Source organism: Argiope bruennichi, chromosome 4 (genome assembly GCF_947563725.1).
Source record: "Argiope bruennichi chromosome 4, qqArgBrue1.1, whole genome shotgun sequence".
NCBI classification, from domain to species: domain Eukaryota; kingdom Metazoa; phylum Arthropoda; class Arachnida; order Araneae; family Araneidae; genus Argiope; species Argiope bruennichi.
Window position 1 is genome coordinate 91,272,988 of NC_079154.1, and position 16,442 is coordinate 91,289,429.

Sequence of the window (16,442 nt, forward strand, 5' to 3'; positions counted from 1 at the left end):
GTCTTTAAAGAATAATAAATAAAGTTAATTATATTATTTCCTATATTTTCTGTTAAAAATAATCTTTACCACAAAGGAAATATTATTCGGTGTTTATTTCTAAAAATCGCACATTCACTGTAACCGTGATATTCAGATTCTTATTTTCAATTTTTTTTTTGTTTGAGTTCGTCGAACGTCTTTGATACGCTGTGTTCGTTGAAGGAATTTCTTTGTTGCGTAGTTTGCAAAATGAACATTTTACGTCTTGGTGCTTAATTTCGAAATCTTAAAATAATTGTAGTGTGTGAGAGTTGTTTTACCCTTAGCGTATTAAAATGTCTAGCCGTTCTCAGTTATTTGTTGGGCGACTTCCAATCGATATTCGTGAGCGCGATGTGGAACAAGTTTTTGAGAAATATGGCCGACTACTTCGTTGCGATGTGAAATATGGTAAGGCCTGTATACAGTATCAAGGTTTTTCTAACATAAATTATAAAAACTAATTTTTTATGGATGTATAACTTTAATTTGATTGCTTTCTTATTTGTTCTATTATTTGTGTTCTCTAGTTACTGATGATGTACTTCAAAGTGTACACTCGGTATTATTTGTAGCATTTTGATTTGTAAATTAAATTATATTACTTTCACATTTTCTGTGTTAACTTTTTGCTTTAACACTAATCTTAATAACTAAGTTTTGTTTTTTAATACTATTTTTGTCATTGAACGGTAAATTTGTATAGATAAAAATCTTTTTTTATTTATCGATTCCTTAAATTTTGTAGAACACGCATGTTTTTCATTTGTAGATTATCTTTCTCACCCATTCTCCCTTCCTACATTTTTGTCATGTACATTATTTATGTATTTAAGTAAACGTCAGAATATTGAATACATATATGTAACATCTGACTAACAAAAATTATAAAGAATTTTTTTAATCGTTATTTATTTAGCTAGACTGATACTTTCTTGTAAAATTCTCAATGAAAAAGAGCAGTATAAAATCAAAAATCAGCTCATAGTTTATGAAAAATTACAAATCAATAATTCATGTGCTGATCGTCTAATGGCTGCAAAATTTCGATATTTTTGCCCCCATCTAATATATTATTTTAGTTGATGATTGTACAACAAACCGGTATGCTTACATATATTGCTTATTACTAATAATGCATGGAGAACGCTTGTAAAACAGTATTAAGTTTTGATTCTTGGTGAAGTTTACAACAGGAAAAACAGATTGTTTTTAAAAATTATGTAATCTTTAGAAGATGTATCGCTGAATTATTCTTAGAATTAAAATAAAAAAAAAAAAATTCTTATTTGAGTCTTTGACTTTGAGTAAATTTAGAATTGTGATTAACTATTAAGTTATGTTGAACAGTATCTAAATATGAATTGAGATTAGCTTATTCATATGTTTACCTTTTCATTATAATATCCAGACCTCTGAAGTTTTTTTTTTTTTTCTTTTTTCTTTCTTTTTGTTTTATGTATGAGGTGGATTGAAAATTCATTGAATAAGAACTGATACTAGAATGTGTAATGTAATTCACATTTTTTTCATAAATCTTTTTATTATTTTCCTGGTGCTACTTAATTTTTGATACTTGTTATATACGCAATAGTTGCTACTACATTGTAGAGGAGGGATAGATTACAAAATTAATCAAAATGATTTACTACTTTTTGTAATATTTAATATATTTTATAAAGCATTTAGTTGAAATCTTGATTATTAATCATGTTTCTGGATTCTTGAGTTAAAACTTTTTAATAATTAATTTGATTTTACCCCCGCCCCTCTTGGAATTAATAGCATCAGAGCATTCTAGCCTTTATACAATTGAAATTTCCATACATTTCCCATTTTTGTCATTTTAGAAGGGTAATTTTTTCCTGTCATTGAGAATTCTAATATTTTTATTTCATTTCATAAATAAAATTGGTTATTTTAACTATATATTAAATGAGACTAATAATTTTTAGGTATTAAAAATGTATTCTTTGTAAAAATTTTCAAAGGATACCTTTTTTTTCTTATAGTATGAATGTATATGTATAGTAGTATAAAATATATAGTGGTATAAAAAGTATTCTTGAAAAGTTTCTTAGTTGGCTAATTTGTTTTTTTTTTCTGCTACACTCTTTGAATATTTCCTATGCATCAATAAATAAATATTTATAATGAAAGAAAAAAAGAATCTAGATTACTTTAAAATAAATTGATTATCAAAACTTTTTTCATGGAAAAGATTTTTTAAAAACTTTCAAATGCACTTCGGTATTAATTTTAGGTCCAAGTTAATGCATGCCTCTTTACTATGTACTGATGGCCATTAAAGAATCCTTCCAATTTTATGCTTATTTATAGAAATAAAGAAAAACTAAATTGTATATCATTAGAGAAAGCTTAATTAATTTTTACGCCCATTTCATATGAATTATGCTCAAAAAGCATTGTATATAAATTTGCAGAAAATATATATGCCAATATATATTTTCTGAATTAATTTTTATATTTAATTTGTTATAGGAATGTTTGGATCTACCGGAAGAAGAGGTTCTGGAAGTAGGTGTATTTTATTAAGATACTTAGGCTGTATTTTATCAAAAATGGTTCGGAATTAATTTAAAATCTTTTACACTTCTTTAAGTAACACGCTAGGCAAATTTTTTTTTTTTGATAGAAAATTTGATTACTGAATCCTAAATGGGCTGTATGGAAAATGACATATTCGTATAAAAAAAATTTCCGTAATTTGATCAGTTTTCAAACTAAGTATAAAAAAGAGAATGGGAAGAAAAAAAGCAGTTAAAAAATAATAAATTAAAAAAAATAATTTAATTTTTCATCTAAAATTAAATTTTTTTATTTAATGTTAAAATTATATTAATTTGTTTATATTGTGTAATAAGACATAAAAAACTTAAGGTATCCTTTTGCTTTTAGGAACTGGTATGGCGTATGCTTTTGTTGATTATGATGACAGACGGGATGCTGAAGTAAGAATTATATATTTCCTCTCCTTCTTGCTATTAATATACTTTTATTAACATAAAATTTCTGTAATTGTTCTTTTTCTTTTATTAATGATTGCTGAATATTTCAGTATTATAATATTAAATTTCTTCTGCAGATATATGATAAATTGTTAGCAAAGTATATATATACATATATATATAGATTCATAGCAATAAAGAATTTATAATATAATGATTCTGATTCAACTTTATAAATATACTCAACTTTCTTCTCTTAACTGTTTGAAGGATTCTGATAATTGAGAATTTAAAAAAGAATCTTTATTTGAAGGAAAAAAGCAATTGTATACATTTGCAAATTTTTTTTCTTCTGATCTTTAATATAATATAGCACTTTTCCATTAGCAGGATCTCATGCCATTGCTTTGCTTGGATGTTAATATTATTCTGTTAATATCAATCTTCATTTGTGATACTCTTAAGATTTAGTAGATTTTTGTCTGAGGTTTCACTAATGGAAAAGTATCAATAAACATTGGTTTAAAAAAAAGAAAAAAAGAAGAAAAGTATTGTTTAAGGCGTCTTTGACTAACTGAATTCATGAGACTTTATATATTTTTGTTTTAAAGTTGACTAACTTATATTTTAAATATGAAAACCAAAAAACAAATTTAACATTATTTTACCAATTTTTTTTAATTTGTGAGTTAAATTTCAGTGTGTGTAAAATGAAATCATTATTGATTTAGTTTTGAAAAGGATTATTCTCCTTGCTCTTGGGGAGGAATTATTATATATGTTTATGATATATAATTACCCTATCAGCATTCATGTACATCATCATGGGAAAAAGGAAAGGACATACATACTCATCTATGAAAATGTATTTTAAAACATTTTCTGTTTTAGCCTTGGAAAATAATCTATTTCATTTATTAATATTGGATTTAATTTGTGCAAAAATAAGAAATTAATAAAAAAATTTAAATTTAAATGTTTTTATTATTTGTATATTTTTTATAGTGTCAGCATAAGCAAAATTAACTTATCTATGTACATGAATAGGATTTTAGTTATTTTGATGGTTTAGTGCTTTTAAGCTATCACAACTGTCATTAAAATTCTAAAAAAAAACCAAAAATATTTTGTGAATGTATGAAAATTACACATATGACAATTCTATACCAAATTGATAGCTTGGTTTTATTTTCTCATTGAAATGAAACTGAAACTGGCTTATTTTTAAAATTTGATTACAATAAGTTTAAACATGTATGTAGTTTTAATTGGACATAATGGCAGTACTCTATTTATATACTTCACAATTTTCTATTATCTTTTGACTTATTTCATAATTGACTTATTTTAACTATTCTGTTGGAGATAATCCAGTGGCAAACTGCTTCTTCGTCTCAGACCATGCCGATTCCTTGTGCCACACCAATGTTTCCATTGAACAGAGTTTGTAGCCTTAAAGAGCCTTGCCGAGTTCAATAATGATTCTTCCATTACGTCTCCAAAAACATAGCCTCCCATTCCTAATGTTCTCCATGTTACCAAAGGTCTTGTGTATAATCCAATTGCCAATTCTCTGTGCCGGCAAGATCGAAAGCATTGCCTCTACCTAGCATATCTCAGCCAATGCCTTGTTGGTCTTTCCATATAATTCCTTTAGTCAACTATATGCCTATGAATCTCCATCTGAACCTGGAATAGGTATTACATTTTGTTTTCTCATTTTAAGCAGCAGGGTTTGTTTTTTGTGGCTTTCATGATGGAATTTTAATTAATATCAATAGTATGATGCTAGTCATCAGTTGGAAAAAAAAAATGCTGAAAATCATAGCATAAAATTAGAAATTTTAACTTTTGAAAATTGTTTACATATTTTTTATAATCTAATAATTTATGTGCTTCCTTTTAAAAATATTTTTAAATCATACTTATTGATCAATACTGTTAGATTTCTTTACAAATATTTTAATAATTCTATTATAAACTTAATAAAATACTTTTATTCATTGAATAGAAATTTTTTTTATATTTCCAATAAATTTTAAGTTTTTGTTTTCAGGTAAGTTAATGTTTTTTAAACATAATTTTTTTTAATTTAAATTTTTATTTGCATCTTTTTAATAAGTTTTTCATTTTGGGATATTTTAAAAGCTATAATAAAACATATCTATAAAGGAAGAAATTTCAATAATTTGAAATTAAAATTATATTTTATGCTGCAATTTAATACTAAATTTGAGTTTTAAATTTTTTTTAGGATGCTATCAAATATGAAAATGGACGAGAAATCAAAGGTCAGAGCATAGTAGTAGAGTGGGCAAGAGGTCCTTCCTATAGATCCAGGGTATATATGGATATATTTCTTATAGAATTATGAATTATGTGCACATAAAGTAAAGCCTCATATTGGAGATGTTGAAAAAGTGATTGGTGGTTTTCATAAAATTGTGCATTTTTTTTTTTTTTTTTTTTGCTCTAATTATATAATCTTAAGTTTGATAAATTTTAATTATATATAAGTGGATGTCTTTGGCAAACAGTTGGTCCACCAAGTTAAATGATTGCTAAATAATTTTTGTCATTGCATTATTCTGAAATTAATTTTGAGTGCAAGTAAACAAAATTTCAGAAATTTTATTAAAAACATTTTTAATACTGAAATGTGCGCATCATTTAAAAAAAATACAAGATGAAATATTAATGGATGCAAAGTAAACTATTTGGGCTTCCTTCCAACAGTAAAATATAATATTTTGAAATATGCTTAAAATGTTTTTAAAAAATTTAAAGAATTAAAAAAATGTACAGACTAAAAATTAGTGACATTAAAAAGATTTTTTAAACTTATATATAATTTTTTATTCTGTGCTGTTTTGGGAAGCTATGGCAGAAATAAATCAAATTCTCTTAATTTTTAATTAAAATTTCAAAAAAAAAAAAGTGTGAGGTGCACATGCCCATTCCCCAAAATATATCCAAGTTTGGTATTACTTTAAGTGGCTCTGACCTGCAGAGCATTGACACATATACATATATTCAGCATTATTTTTTAGTGGAGATTTTTTATTTTATATCTCCTTGTTTCAATTTAATACTTCAGTTCAGACTCTTTTTTACAATGCTTATTATTTTTAACATGTTTATTTCTCAATTCCCTTGCCCAGCCAGCATCATTTCTTATAATTTATTCTTCATTTGTTTTCACTGTAACTAATCTGCTGCCTTTGACAGTAAATCAAATTGAACTTTTAAGTTAAAAACATTTATTTCAGTATTTTATTTCATATGTAAGTTGCAATTGTTATTTTCTGTTGTTTATTTTAAAAATATTTTGCATGTTTTTAATTTGCTTTTATTCAAATAGATATTTAAATGATTTTGGTTATCCTTTTGTAATTGCTCCCTGCTTTATAAAGATAACTTAAGTTTTGATTTCTTTACTTTTTAAATACTTTGGTGTAAGGCTTTTTTTCTTTTTTTAAGAAAAGGAAATAAAAGTTTAAAATTTTCAACAATTTCTTTATTGATATTTGGCTTGCTTTCTGTTATTACTTGATGTTTAGAACCTCTAAAGAAATAATACCAATCTAGATCTTTTACTGTGGTTACAGGATAGTTCAAGTTATCCAAGGAATTCCAATTTTCGGGTAAGTTATCCTGAAAAAGAATTCCTAGCATTCTGCTATAGCCATTTCCCACCAATATTTTGTTAGTTTCAAAGATGCAAATTGCTTTGCAAATTATCAGCTCAATATATTGCATTTTTAAAAATAGTGAATGAAAATTTGAAAACATAATTTAGCTGCTTTTAATGCTTTTCTACATTTTAAATTATTTCACCACCTTCAAATCTTTAATCAATTCAGTTGTTAGTTGCAAATATTTATTAATATTATAGTATTGGATCCTATATGTTCCCTTCTAATTTTTCTTTTTTATGTGCTTAACTATAATTTTTTAAAAATTAGGATTAATGTACGTAATGTTAATATTCAGATTGTACTTAACTCGTAAATGCAACAATGTTTTAACAGTAATGTTTAATACTGAATAATTCTCAGTTCGCTTGTGCACCTTATTCAGTTATATAAACAATTTCAAATATTTATTATTAAAATTTCGTGAAACAATTTCATATTGCTTTAACTTATAGTAATGAGACATAATTCTGCAATTAATATGAATTAGAAATGCTAAATCTTATGTATTACTCTTGATAAGTAACTATATACTTTTATTAGAAGACTTTCATAGTATAATACACTTTTATTAGAAGACTTTCATAGTATAATACACTTTTAATATCTATATGAAATTGGTAAAAATGGTATAAAGTTACAAAAGAGAATAGGGAAAGTGGGATAAAGTCTTATCTGTGTGCAATATTAAAGTGAATTTCATTTTAAAGTGATAGCAATATTTGCACCAATTTTTTTAAATCTTACCAATCATCGTTTTTTGGATGCGTATGTTTGAGGAGAATTTGCACACATTTAGTTACATTTCTATAATTATACTTCCATTTTTTTTTTCATGTTAAAAGTAAAATTGTGTGTTGGAATTAAATTGCTTTTATTCATGAGTAGTATTTATTTTATGATGAATAATATTTTAGCTGTAAAACTAATTGTATTAAGGCTGTGTTTTTTGAGTTAAAGTGAGTGAACAAAATTCACACTATCTTAGAAAAATTTGTTACAAGCTATATTATGTGGCACAATGTTGCATACATAATTTCTCCCATTAATATATTCAAACAAACATATGTTTCATAAAATTTTATTATTTGTATAGCTTTGTACTCTTTTATTTGATGATTGTTTTTTTTATTGGAAATATGACTGATAATAAAAATAAATTATTTCTTCATACAGGTTTAAATATCTTTTCATAGGATATTAACAATATTTTTTTATATTCACACCAGTTTTTTCGCCTCAATTAGTATTTACTTAGTATTGTTTAAGACATTTAAATATGACTATAATAGAAAGAAAGACTTGGTATTTGGAGGACATATAAAAGCTGCCTTGTTCTCATATTGGTCTTAATTTTTTCCCACAATTAAAGCTATTTAATTATTCGTAAACTTTTTAGATATAGTAATTTATTTTAAACCTGATTAAGGAACCATGAAATATCTATGCTTGGTTTCAAAATGAATTTAATGAATGTCCATTCTTTATAATAACCATTGCTACTATGATGCAGCAATGTTTCTCTGTAGTGGAACACAGTGTTACCATGGCCATTACTATCAAAAGCATTAAATACTGGAAATAAATCTAATTACTTTTAAAGACTTTCTTTGATGCCATAACAAATAAAAAAAATTTTGGCACATTTTGCCCCACTTTCCTTTATAGATTACATTAAACATTTTTTTTTTTTCTTTAATGCTTTTGTTAATGTATATAATCCTTCTTTCAGAGAGATAGTTATGGCCGTTCATCACGTCAGGTAAGGTTTTAACTGCTTTGTTCCTGAATAAATAAATAAAAAAAAATCAATTTTTAAATGTAATATTTATTTATTATTGCTGACAAATTTTTAAAAAATGTATTCTGTTTATGTTCTTTGTGGAATTAAAATGCAAATGTAGTGTATTTTAGTAAAACTTATAGTCCTGTTTTTAAAATATTTTCTTTTACTTGAAATAGAACAGTGAAGAGTGTTATCGATGTCGCAGAACAGGCCATTGGGCCCGAGATTGCCCTGATCAAGATAGAGATCGTTATTATCCTCGATCATCTCGGAATCGTTCTCGATCACGATCCAGATCAAGGTCATATCGTAACAAGTAAATGTTTTTATTATTATTTCTTACATTTATGAAAAAAAGTGCAATGTATTAAAATATAATATTTAAGAGATAAATTTGATGGTTCATAAGTTTATTCTTATAATAATTATTTTGTAGATAAATTTTTAATGTAGCTGCTTTTGTGTTATCATATTAAAATGTGATCTGTATATATATGAAACACTAATGTACATGTCACAGAAATTGCTTTTATGACTTATTGTTGAAAAGCAACAATCAAAGTGTTATACAAACATTTCAGGCTGCTTCATTGAATGTTTTTACATCTGCACTTAATTTAATCCTTCACCTAGCTAATTAATGGAGCTGCGTTATATGAAATTTTTTGGAGGGGAATTGTTAGGGGCTTATATCAAAAAGAGGATTCAATATAGTTCCATTCAATCAATAAAAGAAATCAAGAAATAGAAAGTTTAATCAAATGCAAAAATATTCGCCATATAAGTAATTGCTGTAACCTGCCTAAGAAAAATTAAGATTTGTATCTTTCCAAACGATTATTTTTCAAGACTCAATACATTATTTTTCAATGATATTAATTTGAATTCCGTATAATTTTTCTCCTTAATTTTAATAATAGTTCTTAATTTAATTTAACGCACAATTCCCCCCTCCCTTTTTTTTTTTTTTTTTAAAGTTTTGTGAGCGAATTCAAATTCATCCATCAAAAAATTCAGTCGTGCATTTTTGCCAATTACAACTCTGTAATAGGGTTTTCATTTCTGCTTATATTTCATATACAATTTTTGTAATTGCGGTACACTGATTCAATTAAGTTCATGTTTTTTGGTCACATCAAATAACATTTTAAGTTAATCGTTTAACATCTAAAAAGTCAGTAAGCTTTGTCGCCAAATGTAGCTAGTAAAAATATAGGAAAATTCTTTGGAAACTGGGAAAGATAGTTATAGAAGTTATGCGAGTAGGTTATTGGTTTATAATACGATCTTACAACAGTTCTAATTTCAATTTTATGTTTTCCTTTTTAGAATCAAAATTAAACATTCATAGATAAATAGATCTGAAATAATTTTAGTCTGCTAATGATAGAAGGGGGTGGAATTATCCACCCCCTTCTATTATTTTAGTTTTGTATAGAATGGTGTTTTTTTACTACTAGGGCATAGTACGAAACAGATGTAATGAGATTCTATAATTTCTTACCCAAATCTTTTTGTTTCTCAAAAAGATTATTTGAACTCCATAAAAAAATTATGATGAAACTCATGATTAAAAGTTAGAGATATTGAAAATTTCTTTCCCTCTAAATTTAATTATATAGTATGGCAGAATGGTTAATTTTCAGATCAAGTTTTTATAAGTCTCTTGAAAAAATATGCATTTAATCGTGTTTCTGTTAATTCTGGAATAATTTTTTTAAAAAAAATCTGTTGTTCTTGCATACAATGTCAGACATTGAAACCATGACTTTCCTGCCCTTCACATCACAAAAAAGAAATAAAATTTTCTTTAAAATGTCTAAATTATAAAAGTATATATTACTTTATAACAGTATTATACAGCAGTCTTAATTTTAAAATTTAAATGTTTAAAGCAGATTATTGTTAAAAGCTTTTTGTGAAATTCTCCTTACATATTTGTTCCATCTCGCGAAAAGTTTGTTGAGATATATATTTATCTTTAGTTAAAATTTGCGAAGAAATTTTTAATTTTATAGAATAACTTCCTTTTAATTTTCCTGGGTTATTTTAGGCGAAGTTTATCAGGCAGCCGTTCTAGAAGCCGTGATCGACGTAGGAGAAGTTTTTCTGGATATCGTCAAAAGAGCAGAAGTACAAGCAGGGATAAGAGAATGAAGTACAGGTCTCCTAGTGGATCAGCATCACCCTCAAAATCTCGATCTCGAACTAGGTCCAGGTAAAAATAACTTCTACCATATGATTTAATTGGTATATTTTTGTATACACCTATAGTAACATTTTATATTCATTTAAATGTTTTTTTCAATAAGCTATTGTTTGTGAGAAGGTGTTTTAAAATGGAGGTTTCCTCCCACTCTTCTAATATGTATGATACTTTTTTAATGTGTAATAGTTTGATTATTAGTTTTTAAAATTGTAAATTTGAGTTTTTTCATTAGCTTTTGTTTTATAACTGTATTTTTTTTTTTTTTCTGTCTGATAATTTTTTCTGGTGGCAAGTTTTTATCAATAGTCTCTTCTGATTTTTTTTTTTTTTTTTTTTAATCCTTGACATGCCAGAAGTATGAAAAAAAGAAAGGCAACTTAAACAAATCCATCCAATATTAAGTTGAACTTATTATTATTTTTTTTATTGTACTAATTTTTGACTTTCTACTTGTGTAGCTGTACTTTCATGCTTTGATCAATAATTGATTATTTAAAAAACTGTTCTTATTGATAGAAATTTTAATTTGCTTTAGAAAAAATTTGAAACAGACTTCTTAATGTAAAATAATATACAATGTAAAAATAAAATTTATTACAGATCTCTTGATAAGAATCGTAGGAAACCAGAAAAGTCTAAGAAGAAAACTAGAACACCAAGTAAATCTGTCTCTAGAAGTCGCTCTCCTCCAAGTAAGAGTGCCAGTCGTTCTCCCAGTTTTGATCATAAAGACAGGTCGCCACCTAAAAGTCCTGAAAATTACAACTATGTAAGTAATTTCTAGAATTAATATTTGTGCTCTTTTTTTATACAATTGAAATAAAATACTCATTAATATGTGTAGAATGAGTCAAAGGATAAGCTACCAGAAAGATAAAAATTTTATGAACAAATATTTTATGTATTGTGTAATTTTGTTAGATATAATTTTCAATGTGATATTCTGTCTTAATTATTTAATAATTAGTCAAAAGTATAAAATAATCATCATTAATTCCTTTCCAATATATTTAATTTAGATATTTTGCAAATTTTATTGAGTTTTTATTAAGATTTTGTAAATAACACTACTTGTTAGCTAATTACACTTAAAAATTACTTAGCTTTTCATTTGCAATCACGTGTATTGCTCCTTAAACATTCATTTTAGCAGTTTGTTTATTTCCATCTTATGCTGTTCATAGTCTTATGATTTTTATTTATGTGAACAGTGTTTTGAAAGAATAAGATTTTTAATTCCAAGTATTAAAATATTGTGTTATATGTCAGTAATAAATAGTAGGTAGCGCCTATCAAATAGTATTGGGATTTTCAAATTATCATGTGTTATCATCATTATTTCTAAGTGTCTCTAATGAAGACACTTAGAGAAAAATAAAGACCTATTTTTTTTAAAAAAAAATTAATTTTATATTTTGCTTTATATTAATAATATAATGAAATGTGGATTGAGCCTATTAATAAATTCTTAGAAATTAAGCCCCCCCCCCCCCTGTTTTTCTAAATGTTTCTTATTGATTTTAATCATTTAAAAAAATAAGCTTTATATATAAAAATATATATATATATGTAGATTTTTTTTTAATTTTGTATTTGTAGATTTAAGGGGTTTTATGTACCTGTAATTTACCTCTTAATTTGGAAAATACTTTAGATAGAACACAGGAAAGGGGAAATTTTTTTAATGCTACTTTGCTCAGAAACATAGCTTGCGAATAACAGTTGTATTATTACTGTAAGATTGTAACAAATCGTTTTAGGGTGCAGTGACTTGGATGGACACTCGTGTTCCAGTTTTAAAATGTCTAAATATTTATAAGTCAGATTCATTTCTGTATATTACAGTTTTTGGAGGGATACTGGCTAATTTCAGATTTTAAATCTGTGTGTGTTTGAATGCGCACATACAACTTTTCTTGTTTTTGCTGTTATGCTATATTTTTTTAGATGAACATTATCATTTATATTTCTTCCATAATTTATTTTAGCAATTCTGCAAATGAATAAAAATGTGTATTTTATTTATTTGTGTAGAATAAATTAGTTGTACTTCATATTTAAATCTAATCATTAAGTAAATCTAAAATAGACATGCATGAATAGAAATTTAAATTTTTGTCAATTGTTATTGCTTAATGATATCCCATTCTAAATTAAAGTGATTTTACACCAGGAACTTGTAACAAGAAATCCTTTTAAGCTTACATGTGTAGCTTTTTTGTAGATCAGCTGCATTCTTATATCAGAAATTTAGACAAAAGTCCTGATAATCTCTAATACAACTTGGAATACATATTTCTTGTACATCCTTAAGCTATAATTTTATTGGAATAGTTATATTTGCTTTTGACGATTAACTGGTTTACCTGGGATGTAGTGGGATCTTTAATTTCAGTTAAATATAATGTCATAATATTATGAAATTGCAACACATTTAAGATGTGTTATTGTTTTACAAATACTCCATGCATTGCATATATGAAACTAATGGTGACCTATGCAGGGGCATCATGTTGCTATTAAAAAGTGTCAATCAATCTTCGTGGTACTGTAATTGCACTTATTTATCAATCTTGTAAATTTTACAGATATTAAACAAAATCTTCCTAAAAACCTGATAAAAAATCAATCTTATCTTTACAAAATAGAAATTCTTTATAAAAAAAGGGAAAGATTTTAGCTTGCACTTAAAAAATATTTGGAAAAAGGATTGAAAAAATATTTGGAAAAAGGATTGGTACATTTTTATTTGGTATATTTTAATTAATGAAATTGCTTAAATTATCTTAATATTTATTATATCCTATTTGTATATGTAATAAAGTGAATGTTAAATTATGATTGTGTTTTAATTAAGGGAAGTTTTTATAATTCATATGAGATTTTCTCCCACTAAAACAACATCTTGTATTGTACGAAAGAAAACTATATTCTATTGTTCTCTAAATTAATTTTGAAAATAAAAATGTTTTTAAAAAAAGGTTTAAAATTATTTATATTTCTAGAAATTTTAGAACTGAAAATGTGTATAATCAAGTAGGTATCAAAATTGAATTCATCAATTGAATGTAGGCCGAAAAAAAGGTTCTAAACTTGTATTAATGTGTTAATCAGCTGCGCAGTAAGAAATTTGAACATAAAATTCAGAATAGTCAATGGTATAAAACTTTGGCAATAGTTTTGAATTAGAATAATTCAAGCAGCACAAATCATAACTTCCAGTCTTTAAACACTGAATTAGAATTTTAAATTAAAAGACATAACATTTTCTTTTGTTATATCAAACTTCCCAATTGCATGCTGTAAATGACCTGCTTAGTTGTAATATTTTTTTAAAGAAAAAATTTAAAACTAAGACAATGGATCCTTATTTTATCACAAAACTATTTTATCGGAAATGTATTAAAGCAATCATTGGTTGAAAAAAATGAAATTGAGCATTTACACTTATATTTTGTGAAATACTGAAGTTATTCATATGTATTTTCTATTGCAGAATAAATTAGTGACTAAGCATGAATAATGTAATTTTTTCATATTTAAAATATTATATCATATTTAAAATATTATATATCTTTTTTTATTATTAATATGCAGTTTTTTTTTTTTTTTTTTTTTGTAGGAAGATAAGCGGGAAAGCCCTGAATTTGAAAAAAATCGTAGTAGGAGCCGCAGCCCTCGAAAAAGTAGTAGCAGAAGTTTGAGTAAGGAAAAGACAACAAGGGAATATGATAATGAAAGTGATAGTCCTACTAGAAGCAAGTCTCGTTAAGTTTTTAATCGCAAAGTTATCATTCATGCTTATTCTTTGTTCATTTTATTATTACCATAAACTGAAATTCCAACATCTTAGCCTTAAGATACTATGCAGTTGTCATTATCATTGGGTGTTTTCTTTTCTTTATGTAATCTGTGACTCAATAAAGTTTGACTTAAAATTGTGTTTCATTTCACTGTGAAATTTCCATCAATTTGCTTGATATTTCTTGAAAATATTTGAGAATTTACAGAAAAAAAGTTATTTATATGCTGCTTTTCAAGTATTTGTTTGATTCAACACTGCCATAAATTTGAAAAAAGAAAGTGTATTTGTGCCTTTCTCCTATCTGTTTTTTAACTGTTGAACTTCTAGCTTCATTTGTGCAAGAAAATAGGAGCTAGTTGGCCAATGCTGTATGCTTGTATTTACACTGCTGAAGTTGTCTTTCAAATAAAATCTGTTCAGAAAAAATTAACAGTAGGCTTTAACTTAATTTTTTTTACCTCCAAGAAAGGAAATTTTTATTTCATTAAGTCTAAAAAAATAAAACATTGACATGTATCTTTTTTTTTTACAACAGAACAATTAAGTTGTGGAATTGCCACGAAAGGTAAGCTGTGGGAGAAATGCACAATAGCATTTTTATTGCATTAAGTTGCTGTACTAGTCTTAAATGTCCCACTATATTATGCTCTAGATAAAGCAAGAAATAATGTAACATTTTTTTTTTTTTGCATTAAATAATTGATTATTAATTCTAGATAATAGGTTTAAAATCTTTTATAATGAGTCACTGAACACTAAATGATTTGATTATATCTGGACTAAACTAAAAAAAAAAACTTACATTTTGAAAATATTTTTATTTGACTGATATATATTGTTTGACAACAGATTCTAAAACCCTCCGCGCTTTTATGCATATGTCAGGATGGGTTCGTCAAAATAGGGGCGAGATGAAAGGAGGAGATGTTTACATTTAACAATTAAATAAATAAAACTCGCGGACTGAATTAAAATAACACGGTCAAAAACAATATGATACTCCCATGCACATGTCGGAAAAAATTGAACAAAAAAGTATCTAATAGGGCAAAAATCAGGGTTGAAGTATGATGAATTCAAGAAATGCGCTTATCCTTCAGTGTATCTCTCCTTAATGAGATAGAATCGTCGAAATCGAAACGAACAGTATATATATATATATATATATATATATATATATATATATATATATATATATATATATATATATATATATATATATATATTGGAGTAAATACATAAAAAAATTGGTATCCACATTTTTTTCAAAAATCCTATTTTAAAGATGCTGTACAGTTCTTTAAAAAAGTATCCAAGCACTTCTTACTATTCCGAAATTATCACTCTATAAAGCTGCAAATGCTATTTGCAGTTTTCTATTCAGATTTGAACAAACTTTGTTTTTTAAAAATAATAGGAACACTATTTCAAATGTCTACATTCTCCATCAGAAGTATAACTAGGGTGGGTCGAGTAGGGCGCATGTTATGAGTGTATTATCAATTGGTGCATCTTTTTTTTTTTTTTTTTTTTTTTTTAAAGAATGAAATTGAATTAAAGTATAATCGAAGGATAAAAGAATACAGTGAATTTTGCATACTCTGAAAATGAGTTGGGTCTAATTTTTTTTTAAAAGACAAATATGAATTTTTAAGATTTAAAGTTTATATGGATAAAGAAAATAATACATAATTTTTCGTTTTTATTCTTAAATATAGGAACTTTTTTGGTTTAATATTTTGTATTTAAATTTATTAGAGAGCAGAATCAATGAAGTGCATATTTTTTTTTTTATATATATTTCCAATATATAAAACTTTCACCTGAATAACTGTTTGAATTTCTTATTAAGACTTTAAAAGATAATGCATCAAATTTATTGAGTAGGCTTAATAAAATTTCTTTCAAAGCAATAGTACACATTTTTAAAAACTTTTTTTGTGATATGATCTTATAT

General features: G+C 25.6%; 1 protein-coding gene across 4 annotated transcripts; it reads left to right on the top strand.

Annotated features, from left to right (window-relative positions):
• Positions 1 to 156: 156 nt before the first annotated feature.
• On the top strand, positions 157 to 14,623 carry LOC129965561 (probable splicing factor, arginine/serine-rich 6). 4 transcript variants are annotated; one of them, XM_056079557.1, is made up of 10 exons: positions 157 to 432; positions 2,524 to 2,559; positions 2,941 to 2,993; positions 5,245 to 5,331; positions 6,599 to 6,634; positions 8,418 to 8,447; positions 8,648 to 8,787; positions 10,525 to 10,689; positions 11,281 to 11,449; positions 14,303 to 14,623. In XM_056079557.1, exons 1-10 carry the CDS (start codon positions 318 to 320, stop codon positions 14,450 to 14,452), a joined length of 981 nt encoding a protein of 326 aa, XP_055935532.1. In that variant the 5' UTR covers positions 157 to 317; the 3' UTR covers positions 14,453 to 14,623. The 4 variants fall into 4 exon arrangements, with proteins under 4 accessions (XP_055935532.1, XP_055935533.1, XP_055935534.1 ...); XM_056079558.1 differs by lacking the exon at positions 6,599 to 6,634; XM_056079559.1 differs by lacking the exon at positions 2,524 to 2,559.
• The last annotated feature ends 1,819 nt before the right edge of the window (positions 14,624 to 16,442 follow it).